At 41.7% G+C, this 13490-nt stretch overlaps 1 protein-coding gene across 8 annotated transcripts in view; it reads left to right on the forward strand.

Moving 5' to 3' along the window:
- The first annotated feature begins 12333 nt into the window (after window positions 1-12333).
- The window catches only part of SVIL (supervillin), a 71781-nt gene continuing 70624 nt past the window's right edge, over window positions 12334-13490 (forward strand). For all 8 annotated transcript variants that reach the window (XM_032982596.2, XM_032982598.2, XM_032982602.2 and 5 more), the window contains exon 1: window positions 12334-12532. In XM_032982596.2, coding sequence (XP_032838487.2) covers window positions 12472-12532 — 61 coding nt within the window. In that variant the 5' untranslated portion in view covers window positions 12334-12471. The remainder of the gene's footprint in view (window positions 12533-13490) is intronic.

The raw sequence follows: 13490 nt of genomic DNA on the forward strand, positions 1-13490 counted from the left end.
ATAGTCTAAATGTCTTGAATTGTAGCCTTGACTGAGCTTTTTACTGTTCACTTGACTATGTAAGAACCTGATTTTTTAAGTCAAAACAAGATATGTATATGCTGAAATGCAGTACAAATTGTTATATCACTTATTTAGAGAAGCTGTTGGATTACCTAGCTCTTCTTCTGCTTTATTTTATTCCATTTTTGTATTAGCACTTCTAAAAATCAGGCCAGAAAGGCAGTGAGGAAAACAAGCATCCTGCTTGGACTTTGTGTGGAGTGTTGATATAGAACTTAAGAGTAAATGTGCCAGCAGTGCTGGTGTGCTGAAATAAAGTTCCCAAGTGGCTCCCGGAGGCTCCCTGCTGTAGGAAGGAGGACTATTTTCATGTCGTAAAAATACCTTTCTGCACACTCTGTGAGCAAGGCGTGGTGCTGACAATAAACTAGACGCATTTCAGTGAATTCCTTGTGTTCCTGTCCTGTACATGCTTGGTTAAGGTGCTGAAGCTCAGGTACAACTGCCATTTATTGCTTGGATCACAGATTGTGAGTCCAGATTTAGCTGTGGCTGTGGGGCCTGTGAGAATGATGGGGCATTTTAACAATAAAGCTTCTCATGGTCCATTTACCCCCAAATTCCTTAAAGCTTGCAACATCTCATTGCCCCTGAGAACTGCAAGGCCCTTGATTGGGAGAATGTGTGGTATAGGTAGCAAAGAGGAGTCTTGCTGCAGAACTTGCCCCGTTTCCCTGCTGGGTCTTGCAGCCCCTCCTGAGTTCTGTCCCCCTGCAGCAGCTGAACATATTGATGCTTTATCTGAGCTAGCTGAACATTTAGCTCAGCACTAGTCTGTGTTCACACATGACAAGCCCTATGTAACTGAGGATTTTGTAGCATCACCTGGCACAGGTCTCTGTTCCACTGTGTCATTGCTAAGAAGCATTGTACTGTGCGTGCCTGTGATTTTGATAATGCACTATTCCTCAGCAGTGATTTTGCTTCTTTTAGACAAATGTTACTGTAAGCATATTTTTAAAACATGGGTTGTAAGGCCTGCCTTGCAAAGACCTAGTGCAGCACCCTTCCTGTAACTGGTTGTTAGTGTATTGCTGGAATAACCAATGACCATCAGGACATCTAGGGAGTCCTTCATTCTTTCCAACTCTTATTTGTTCAAGCTGCCTATCTTTTCTGTCTTTTAAGGGATGTCTCTTTTCCATTACACACATTCAGTGACTCTCTTGAAACAACACAGCATTCCTTTGATCCTATTCATGGGACAAACAAGTTGACTGATGAAGGGAATTTACCTGCAAAAGAAAAGTGTCCAAGACTATCAGCATGCTTATACCATCACTCTCCAGTTGTTTGTCCTGCTCCACAGTGTGCTGCTGCAGTTAAGCTTTGTATGCTCCAGGTTGGTTCAGCTCACAAATGTACATCCTTAGCTTCCCATGTGCAGATCTTGTCTAGTAAAGGGGAGAATAAGTATCAAGTCTGCTAGATTTGACAGCCATGTACCAAAGCCTCCTGGAGAAGGAAGACAAACCCCTGCTCAAGAAGGTGGCCTAGTTTGGGAAGAGGGTGGAATGGAATGGGCGAGGGAAGCCACTGCGGTGGGACTGGGTCTCTAATGGGAGAGTCTGTAGTGGGAGCTGGAAAAGAGCCAGTGGAGAAGTGGAGTAGATTTGGAAACACTGAAGAATATAGGTGTGGCGGGATTACCTGTAGGATGGAATACAGGAGGAAGGTGGAAGTATGCAGAAGGCAGCAGAAATAAAATCAGAAGAGGGGGTTTAGAAAGGATGATAACTAGGAGACTAAAAGGAGTAGAGCTGGAACTGGCAGTTCTAGTCTTAGGAAAATGCGTGAAGTCTGGGGCAAGTACAGATGAGCTTCTCCCATGTGGCAGTAAAAGCTGTGGTGTGGCAGCGTGCTCCTTCCCAGCCATCAACCAAGCATCAAGGTTGCACCAGCCTTGGGGGCTGTCCTCTGTATTTTCCCAAGGCAACTCAGGGAGGCTGGACTATAACAAACCACTCAGCTCCACAAGCAACTGCCCTTGTTCTTTCAGTTGTAGGTTGTTTTCTCTGCTCACTACATTGCATTTGAACAAAGTCATGAGGTTTTGCTTTTGAGCTTGAACTGACCATCTGTACACCAGGGGGAGAACACCTCCCCGTTACCTCACCAAAACCCCATCTGTCTTCAGTGAATGTGTGCCTGCAGCACGTAACTGCTGATTACATGGTAGATGTGTTTCCTCTTCTGTGACCAAGGGCTGAGGTGGTAGTTGACTTTTGTAAGGTCACTACAGAAAGTGGCCTGTTTGGGGGAGTGTGTGTGGAAGAAATTCTTCAGCCTTGATTTAAAGTAGAGATCTTATGTGAGCCATTGCACTGTTCTTTCAGCATCACCTTTGATATGCATAGATTTTGCTGAAACTACTTTTCTACCCTCTTGAAGAATTCAGTGAGAACTTTACTCTCTGGCTCTGCACCGGTCAGGTATAACCAAGTACAATAACTGTGCTTTGTCCTGAGCAATGAAAAAGCCATGCTTCTTCGTGAGGGTGACTTCTCTACCACCTAGGTGTCCTTTTGCATTTAAGATATTCAGAATACAGATTTTAAAAATTCTTTTTAATTTTTCCCATCTTTAGCACAGTGGAGGAGATACTGCCATGTTTCTAAACTGTCCCAAAAATTCCTTCCTGAAGCCTGTCTTTTGGAATTCTTAATGTCTGTGAGCAAAGATGGAAAATGGGAGTGTTAGAATGGAGAAAAGTCAGCTGTTACTTTACCTCTGGTTTAAAATTAAAACTGCAAAAGTATGAAAAAATTTGAAAGCATTTCCTAGTGTGCAGATACACAAATGGTCCTAAATTAGTTGCTGTCAAATAAGTAGTCACCTGTGATGGTGTCACAGTGTTTTTTCTGGATGTGCCTGAGTTTATTGAGATTCTCCTTTATAACCAAATGCTCCCCCTGGTACTTTTGAGTTTGTCAGTGTGTATTCTGAGAGACTAGGAATGAATGGGTGAACCCATTTCCTCTAGCAGCTAGTGCAAGCCCGATAGGTTTTCTCTCATCCCAGCCTGGTTGTCTGTGAAGCATGACTGACTTCCATAGTTCAGGGCTATCCTGACTTCTTCCTAAAACTCTGTTATCAGGTCTAATACACTCACACCAGTCCACCTCATTCCTAGTGTGTTGTTTAGTTTCTTACAGCATTCATTATTGATACTAGATAGTCATAAGATCATCTTGTGCTGCTGATCTAAGCAAATTGGACACAAAGTGAGTTAGATTATTTTAGGACTATTTGGGTGTAATTGTGTCTGACTACCCCTTTCTTGAGTGTGTGTGCCCCATTTCTTTGTATTAGTGAAGGATATATTGGGTGAGAATATACTTTTAGCAGAAATTCAGCAGTTCTGAGCCAAGATCTGTGTGTGCATCTGGGCACAGCTTCAACCCAAAACGATAATGGCTAAGCTTACAAACTGCTCAGCATGATTCCCAGCTGCATTTTTTAACATGCACTATTTAAAGAGTGAATTGGCCATATAGGCTATCACTTCTAATTATAATAGTGTGAACACTGAGTTCATTGCAGGAGCAAGACGTAACTGTGGTAGTTTGGTTTCTTTCAGTGGGGTGATAATCATGGTTTAGTTTTACTCTCTCTGTGTTATAAGTTTTTCTAGCTGTGAGAATCATTTGGTAAATGTATCGTTACATCTGGTATACTAGATCGGTATTTAAGCCTTACAGGGTCGTGTAGTTTTTCTAGTACTAAGGCGCTATGATACGGCATTTACAAAATGCAAGAGCTACAAGTTTCGAGGGCAATGAGCAGGGTGCCCAGTTGGCTCTCCAGTGCCCTCCCACAGACCTGTGCTCTCTGTGCCCATCCCTGCTGAGCGGGGACAGTCTCTGCCAGCCCTCTGGCTGCTCACTGGAGATGCTTCATTGAAGGCAACAAAGTGCTTAGAAAATTGGATGCCAATTTTAGAAATATCAGGGTACAAATAACAACTGAAGTGTCCTGGTATTTTACCGTTCAGTGCTGGGCAGGAGGGGAATAAAGGACAGAAATGCACTGTCCCTACTGACCTGTAGGGAAAAAGCCGCTCTGATCAGCCCCTTGGAGGGGACTCACAGCAGCACGGCGGGAGGAGGTGACCCACGCTGCTTCCCTCTGTCTGCCGGCTCTAACCACAGAGCAGTCTGTGGCTTTCCTTGCAGACTCTGTGCTGGGAAAGAGGATAGGATGGTGCCCAAATCTAGCATCTTGAAATTACCTTGGGAGAGGTATAAAGGAAGAACTAGTCTGAACCACAAGAGAGGCAGCGAGCAGCAGAAGCAAGGGGTTTTTGCCAGATAGCTATTCTGGGGAGAGTAAATCATTACTTTTGAAACCATCTGCCTGAATTGCAGTGAGTCTCACCATAACTGATCAAAAGTGTTAAATAATTAAGTAGTAGTGTGCAAATGAGTATCTGTATGTTGCTTTCATCTAGTTCACGTGGTTCTGGTGTTCGACAAGTACTTGTCTGCTGTCTTGGAGCTGTGAAGGTGGCTGTTTATACACGCTGCTGGCCTACTTTCAAGCAATTCATGCAGTGAGAAACCTGATTACTTTTTCAGTCTAGTGGTCCTAAAACGTGCTGTGGTGAAAACTGTACCTGAACTCACTGCAGTTTCACACTGCCTGTGATAAAACTGAAGCATGTCTCCCTCAGCTGTGAGCTGTTGGCTGAGCTTAACCTCTTGCGTAGGAGCAGCGAGAGCTCCTGACCAGCACTCGTCTGCCGCGATTCCCACCGCTCTGCAAGCGCAGGAATGGCAGAGCGGCAGCACAGCTGCTGACAAGGGCTGGCTGAGCCCCCTCCGCCTGCCAAAGGGGTAGGTAGGCTCCAGCTGCTGCTGCGCTGCCGGCTTGCAAGGTAAACACCGGGTGACCTATAAGCCAGCCAGTCAACTTGCGTGTGGCCTTATTAGGCAAGCTGCGGCGGCGGTGTCTGGGGACAGAACATGCTGGATGGCGGCGGGGAGCGTGCAGCCCAGAACAGATCCAGCCCAGACCCCGGGAGATACGACCCAGTACTGTGGCGCTGACAGCATGCTGTCTGAGCCCAGCTGTCAGAGGAACCGAGGTCTGCTTGGCAAATATCAAGAATTTCGCTAGAGATGGCTTTAAAAAATAAAAATCCTTTTGTGTAAATGTTAGTAACTGTAGTTCTCTTTCCTGACGTGTTTTTCATGCGCTTGGTTATAACCTTAGGATGCCAGTTCACATTGTCAGTCCATATACTGGAACGCTTTGTGGTGGCCTTTGCTAAGGAATGTGTTTTCATTTCTTGTGCTGCCTGGTTTCAGAAACACACCTGAACTAAGAGGAATTAATTTTTTTTTTTTTTTTTTTTTTTTTTTGGTATGACTTCAGGACTTGTTTCTTCTCTCTTCTTATGCAGTTTTATGCCCTTTATTGGAAGACTGACTGTTAGTGCATAAAGCAATGAAACTAATCCCAGCAGAAGGGGAATATTGGCACCTGCTACCTGTGTGCAGACCAGGACTTGACTAGGTTACTTCATACCCACCTCATAAAAACTGATTTTCACATGGAAGAAGGCTTTACAAAAAAAAAAAAAAATTATCTTGTCTCTATGTTTTTCCTTTAGTAAAATCCCCACAGATAAATACAGTACAGGCAGATGCTCTGCAAGTTTTCCTGGGCGGATCTGGGAAAACTCTTAAAATCTGACTTGTGACTTGCCGTTAGTGATTGGTACCCTCTTGAGTATGGAGCATGTTTGTGATTTTTGCAGGGGCCTTGGGAATGTATGAGGGCAATAAAGAAAAGACTGTGGCTGTCATGAATTTAAACCTGCTCTCTAGAGAACTTTCTCCAAAACTGCAGCATCACTGTGCTAACCAGATTTTCTTTCCTCATGAATTTTTGCTTAGCAATGCTGGATGTAAATTAAGCCTGGTACATGTGCTTTTACGTAGTGACATTATTTTCAGTGGCAGTACTTGTAGTTGAGCTGTCCTACCTTGACCATCAGCTCTTGAGTAAAGCACATGATTTTTCTTTATATCTTTTACTAAATATTTAATTTTCTGAGAAGGCATTGTAACATGCTATAAACAGGATGGAAGCTGGGGTCATAGATTTGTTGTCTGCAAGGTTGCTGTCTGCCTGAGGCTTAAAAATAACAGTTATATTTCAAGGTAAGTATGCAGGGTTATGATGTGGCCTGTGAAATGTCACATCACAGTGGTAAACAAAATTGATGTTTTCCTTAGATGACTATTGCAAAGAGCCAAAGAACTTTGTTATAAATTCTTCCGTTTGGTATGCATGCCTCTCTCTGCTCCCTTATTGGGCTTTTACTCGTGTGGAGATAGCAGTGCAGAGGTGTTCAAGAGCATCTCGAGAAAACTCAGTAACGTGGCTGGGCTTTTTGTATTGATTAACTGCATGTGGCCACTTGCTGCTCCAGGCAAGGAGACAGCTTTGTGCTGATTGTATTGCACTCTGGTGGAAAGTTTTATGGAATCTGAAGAAACTAGAAGTGTCAGAAGATGGGGTAACCCATCCTAGAAACCCTAGCTGCTTGGTTGAAGGACAAGAGTTTTGCAGACGGTCTCTCCCAACAGCAGGTTTAAGCCCTCAGTTGTTGCAGCAGCAAAGCCCTCGTTCACTGCAGTAGTAAAGAAGCTGCTGCTTGAGTCATGACTCAAGGATGTGAAGGATGTCCACAGAGCCATGGCTAACCCTGTGCCTTCACAATCTGAACTGCAGCTGCTTTATGGTAGGCCATGGTGTGAAATGATCTCAGATGTTGTTTTGCTAGGTAAAAACCCATGTCTCCTCAAAGTCCTTGGGCTGTTTAATCATTTAAATTTTATGTACTGTTGGGAGATCAGTTCCTGCCTTATCCTTGTTTCCAGCCATTTGCTCAGTCCATGCCTAACCCCAGCCCTGTGCAGGCCTGACATCTTCTGTTACTGTTTCAGGCCCACAGACAAATAGGTCTGACTCTGTTTGGATAATGTGCCTCGCTGGTATATCTGATTACCGCATGTGAGAGGGGTGTGTGGCCTTTGAACTTCCTTTAAGGAGCTAGTCTAGACTGATCTTACCCCTAAAGAGGAAAACCTTCAAACTCTTTTAATTTGGCTACAATCTTGCCATACGGTTTTGTGAACAGTGATATGAGATGCAGGAATGTCAAGGGACATTACCTTCATGTTCCTTATTCTGAAAATGTGTTGTAAGATTGAAAGGTACCAAAATCTGCTTTTAGGAGCAATTCATTGCTAAAATTAATGACTTGAGCAAGGTTTCTTCAAATCTGAAATAGTAATCCAGAGACTGAGAGGTTTTTTTAGTGTGCGTGGAAAAACACCTGTTGTTCTCCCTCTTCCCAGAGCACATGAGTAAATAGCCAGTAGGAAAAGACCATCCATATTCTTTTAACACATTTGTCATCTTGTAGTAAAAAACTTAGTCGCATTTATAACACTTACTAATCAGCTTTTTTGATCTCTTTTCATATGACCTGTTTTAAAGTACACCACACAAGCAATGCAGTGCTGAAATTTACCTGAGGACTTGTCCAAAACATAATCACTAGCCAAACAGAAATGTTCTTGCTAGGATCATTATTTGAAAACTGTTGCACAGTGGGAGTAGGGAAAAAAAGCAAAGTGAAAAGGATTGCATTTTCTTTCCATTGGACGGATGATACCATGTCAGGAAACTTCATCCTAGTGTAAAAGTCCATACAAATGACCTCCATTTAGGAGATGAGAATATCATTTGCCCTCATACCTGGGGTTGGATGGAGAGACAAAACTGACTGGCATTTCCAACCCAGAATACATACTGTGTTTGCAAGCGAAGATGCTTGAACATGAAAGGAGATGATAGCTTTGTCAAGTGATTATACTACTGAAGTAATCTTCTGTTAGACTTTTGACCCGTCCTTTGGCTTTAGGCTAAATTATTTCTTGAACAACTTGGCAGAAATTGGTGGAGAGTGGGAGGAAGGGGAAATAAGAAAAGGGAAGCTCTTCCAGTGCCTTGCCACTTACCTTCAGAAACACATTCCTGTGTGCCAAAAACTGACAGGGTGGCTTGGGGTGGGCAAATACCCTGAAGCCTGGGAGGGGAGGCCAGATGGAGTGATGGAAGAGAGTGGTCTGGTTTAGCTCTCTCTTCTGACCTTCATTCTGGTGATCATCCACAGCATCTTAGATCTTGGCACAGCTCACTTGACTGGCTATTCCAAGGGTGCTGTCCTTGTCCAGAGCAGTGGAATAAGATTCATGACCTCCTTTAGATCTCTACCCATGAAGTGTGGATGAAAATCTGACTTCATCATCTTATACAGATCATCTCAGTTTTCTGTGCTGCTCAGACTTCTGTTTACCTAACTAGCATGTTTGCTGAAAGTTTCTTTGCAAACACTGTGGGTTTTCTTTCCTCTGCGTTCTTGATTTTTTTTTTTTTTCATGCTTTCTTCAAACAGCTGTCATGGGCTGCTTTGATTTTTGTTTTTATAATAACTGCAAGTCACAACAAAGTATCTAGTTCTCCTTATCACAGAGGAACATTCTAAATATAAATTTGTAAGCGATCAAAATTCAGAAAGAAAAAAGACTTGATCTTGGTGAGACCTGATTCATAACTCCTCAGTGCTTTGGGGTTGGCAGCCCTGTAAGTTGGGAACTGTTTTGCAAGCCATTTAAACTCCAGCTTTGATTACAGTGATTAGTTTGGCCAGAAAAAAAGGAAGATATTTTCCATCTCTTCCTGTGGGAAGCTTCAGAACAACATTTAGCTGCCAGATGGTCTTTCAAGAGCAGTCTCAGATTTGAAATGTATGCATGCTTAACCTCTAGTTCTTTGCCCAGATGACTGCAAACTTAACTTCCAGCTGGGCTGCCCCCCTTTCCAACGGCTGAACTGTTGTTCTCTCTTTGTTTGCTTATGTTGGAGGCTGTTAATGCTCAAGAATTAATGATGGCAGAGGAGGACAAGAAAATTACTACCGATTTGTAACACAGCCTTGATAATGTAGTTTGGCTGAGCATACTTCTAGGTCCTGGAGACTGGATCTCTTTGAAGGACAAAATATTCTTCCTCCTTCCCTCATCAAGTATTTGAAGATGGATTTATTTTCTTCTGGGAAAGACTTGCTCTTAAACCTGCTGTTTCCAAACAAGCAGCAAAAAGCTAAATCTAAGACTTCTTTTCTTTATGCCATGGCTTGACCCTGCTGACCTACTGTTTTTACCAAGATGTCTTCTCTTCTGCCAAAGCTGGTTAAGGGAAGGGACAGCAGAGACCTGTCTTGCTATAGGTGATCCCATTTTGATGGAAAGGAGAGATGTTGTCAGTTACCTACAATTGTATCTTCACAATGATCTGTGTGAAGTGCATAGCATTGGTGTAATATCTTAAGGCTCTAGCATTTCATGGCTTTCAGAGTTTTGAGATTGGAAACTGTGTTGGCACATGCCCCTTATCATGAAGCAATGCTGAACAAACTCTGGGGTCACAGATTCTGCACAGTAGCACAGTTTCAGTATTAACAGCAGTGACATTAATGTGGATTCATATTTAACCATGCACAGAGCAGTGATTGGTGATCACCTTCCAACTTAATATGAAGAGATCTTGAAGACAAACTGCAGAGTATGGGTATGTTTTTTTTTTTGTGAGGACCTTGATACAGATGTTGCTTTTAATCCATATTTTACTTTCCTCTATAATAATTCTCTTTGGTCCCATGAAATGGCCCCTATATTCTTGACCTGTCATCTGTAAATAGGAGGAAAGGAGTCCTACTTGGACCGAAGCCCATCACTAGTATTCCTTCCTAGGTGGTAGCCAGAGCTATGGGAGAAACTGACTTCTTAGTGTTCTGCAAGTAGAATTTGAATAGCACAAGCGAGAACCCATTTAGAAGACACACATTTGTGAAAGGCACTCTAGAGTTCTTCTCCAGCTCTGTCTTTGCTTTCTGCACCTTGTTCACCAGGAGAATGCTGAGGACAAAACATTGGAGATGATGTACAGGAGAGGAATATGGGAGCCTGTTCCCTCCCTCCACAAATACAAATACATCCCTCCTCTCTGTCATACAGGACGTTGGCAGACATGGGGATGATAATCGAGCTGAGCTCACCTCCTTTGTTAGCTAGAAGTTGATCCCTTTCCTGATCATAAGATCCTGTGCCCTTTTCTTTGTTCTGGCACCTCCTGAAAAGCATACTCAGCAAAAATGAAAGGGAATATTTACAACCAGTTTAGTCATCTGACTAGGTCACTAGGGGAGCAGGGCCTAGCAGAGGTTCTGCAGAGAGAAATGGGTAGGACTGTCTTTCTTGGCAGCCATAAGCTATTGCCTCAACTAATCTGTCAAGTCTAACTTCTCCTTCAACCTTGCTAACGGCTGCAGCCACGAGATTTATCAAATGAATGTTATTTATCTGCATTTTATGAAAAACAGTTCCTTACTGTGTACCAGATGAGTTACAGGTGCTTAAAAATGCTCTAGGTAGTAATACCTCTATTCACAAGACCAAGTAAGCAGTTTTCACACGTGAAAACTGAGCATCTCTTTTATTGATATGCCCACACAGATACTGATCCAGAATAGCTGTTACTAGCAGCTTCTTTGCTATTTCTGCACTGTCTTGTTTTTGTGTTTTAAGCACACCTGTGCTTATATCTAGGCCATAAAGTAGATTTTCAGGTTAATGGCGAGTTTGGGCCAGTGTTGACAGATCACAGTTTTTGTTACTGCTTTTGTTTGTACAACACTCAAGTACATAGAGGCTTTCACAGCTGGTCAAGAGAGAACAGCAGTGTTCATTTTGTATTCTGTGGGTAGTACTGTAAAGTGGTTAGAATTAAACACGAGAGCCAGTAAGGTTACAGGCAAAGAAAAAAATGTAATACATAACGTCAAATATTTCTCTACAGAGGATGTTACTTGATGAGTCAGAGGCTTCAATGTCATGTTCCTTGTGTTGAGTGACTCTCGTTCCAGGTAGCTCTGGACTGTTGAAAGATCAGCTAATAAAAGGTGCTTTGGTTAAGGTGACTCCAACATTATTCATGTTTAAAAATAAATAAATGACTACAAATAGCAGCGGTATTAGACAAGATGGAGTGCATATTCTTCTATCCATTGCAAGAACCTGTTAGCATGAAAAACAGTGTTTTGACGACCTAGAAAGACTAAATTCAACTTCATGGTGAGCCAACAGAAATTAGTAGGTTTTTGATAGATTATATTTTTCACTTGTGGTTAAGCAGTTTCTTTCACAGCATCATTGCTTATATTTTGCCTGTACATAGAAGTTCCCAGCATGGATCACGGTCCTGTTGTACCAGGTATAAAAAAAACAGGTAAGAACAGTCAAGAACTTCAGTCTTGTGTTTCTAGGCTACCTTTTCATGGTCCTGACAACCACAGCCTTGTGGCAAGTTTTCTACTGATACTAGTTGAAATCTTTTTTGCAGGGAAGCTAGTAGGAAATTACTGCCTTCGGTTGGATGGGGTTAAGTGCACGGACCTGTTTTGGTCACGTATGTGATGCTTCTTTGTGCCTATGTGTGTTAGATGATCAGGTAGTTCAGTATGGAAGACTGAGCTGGGGTTACTGCACCATTTCAAACAAATGCTTGCAGACTTTCAAAATGAACTGTAAAGGGTTCCAACTCTTCAATCCAAATTCTATCAAATCTGTTTAATAGAAAAATATGGTAGCTAGACAGTACTTTTGTGCAATTTTACACCTTCTGTCTCAGATTAAAATATTTGGAGCTGTCGTGTCTGTTCTTAAATCCCCACCCCCACCATTAATTTTGCTCATGTGTATTCCATAAATCTTGTCTGTTTTAAATGTTCCAACTAATCGTTAAGCAAAACGTTTAGCATAATGATATGATTAACAGAGTCCATTTTTTTGGCAGCCTGGATGCTGTTTTTCTTAAGCAAGTATTGCAGTTTATCCTGATTAGAGATATGAAGAAATTATTCCATTTCTTGGAGAGTTTTTTCTTCTTTCCTTTTTTTTCCCCCTTTTTTTTTTTTTTTTTAATACAAGTATTTAGGGGTTCTGCACTCATTTTGCAGGAATATAATGTGTGATTTGGCTGGATCTTTGAAGTGGTAATATTATAAATCTCCCAATCACCATTGCCCAATCTGTTTTAGCATTCATGTGCCTAATTTCTGTTTGTAATCTGATTACTGGCTTGAGCTGCTCCAGCTTGCAGCCTATTGCTATGCATTTACTGTACTCCCTGGGATGTGATAGCCTGACAGCTCCAGTCCTGTGCTATGAAAAATCTCTACGCGATATTGCTAAGACGGGCCTAGGGCTGTGGCTGGTTGAGAATTAGCTGCTATTGTAGTTTCTCTTTGCCGAATCCTTTGTTTGTGCAACCATGTTCAGAAATCCTTGGATCTCCAGCTATTTGGGAAATGTTAAATACTCTGAGGAACAAGGTAAGAGTTCCAAGTAGATAAAAGAAAATGCAGTTCATTTGTGTGTGTTTAATCTCTCTCATATATATATATGTATGCATGTGTAAATATTGTTTGAGTGGATCTTTTGCAGCTACGTTAGCAACTTTAGCAATCAGTATGCAGTTAGTCACCTAGGCTTTTTCATTATTTCCTAAAGGACACTTCTGAAAGATGCGATTAGATGGATCTTTTAATTAGCTTAGCTTGCCACCGACTTAGGGCCTTTAAATATACTAAGTAACACTGGAAGGTTGCATCTACTTTCTTTTTTTAAATTAAGCATTTTTAATTTCCTATGTATTAAATTATGGATATTGGTTTTATCTGGTAGTTTGTACCTAAGAGGGGATAAGACTGAACAAATGGTTAAAGTTATAAGCAAGTTTGATTTACACTTCAGTAAATACACTCTTAATTTTAAATACGGATATTTAAAATTGTTTTAATGTGGTTATGAGCATCTTTAGAATTCTTCAGTGAAAGAAGGAACAAAATGCTGTTGCAAAGATTTTCCTTCTGTATATAAGGTACTCTGAGGGTGGGGTTTTTTTTCTTTAACTATTGAATTAATGTTTCTTTTATGGGCATATTTATTTTCTTTTTAAGAAGAGTTGTTTTACTTTTCTCCTGTTTTTATTTAATTTTAAGACTTCCATATTGTAGTAAGTAACTTTTATTGGACTTTAATCCTCCCACACAGGGTTTAATTTGAACAGGAGGAAATACATAAAATATCAAAACTGTGTAACAGAATATGATTGTCTGGTTGGGTTTTCTGTTTTGGGAGGGGCTGGAGGAGAGGAACTTGCCCCTGTGAAATACAGTTTTAAGATGTTTTTGAGGCATTATACATGTGCTATGTATGAATGTTACTGAATGTGTTTAAAGGGTAGCAGGAGTCAGACCGGCTTGCGTGCCCTCTCCTAGCAGCCCTTCT

The sequence above is a fragment of the Tyto alba genome, unplaced genomic scaffold (genome assembly GCF_018691265.1).
Source record: "Tyto alba isolate M040663 unplaced genomic scaffold, T.alba_DEE_v4.0 Super-Scaffold_38, whole genome shotgun sequence".
Taxonomy (NCBI): domain Eukaryota; kingdom Metazoa; phylum Chordata; class Aves; order Strigiformes; family Tytonidae; genus Tyto; species Tyto alba.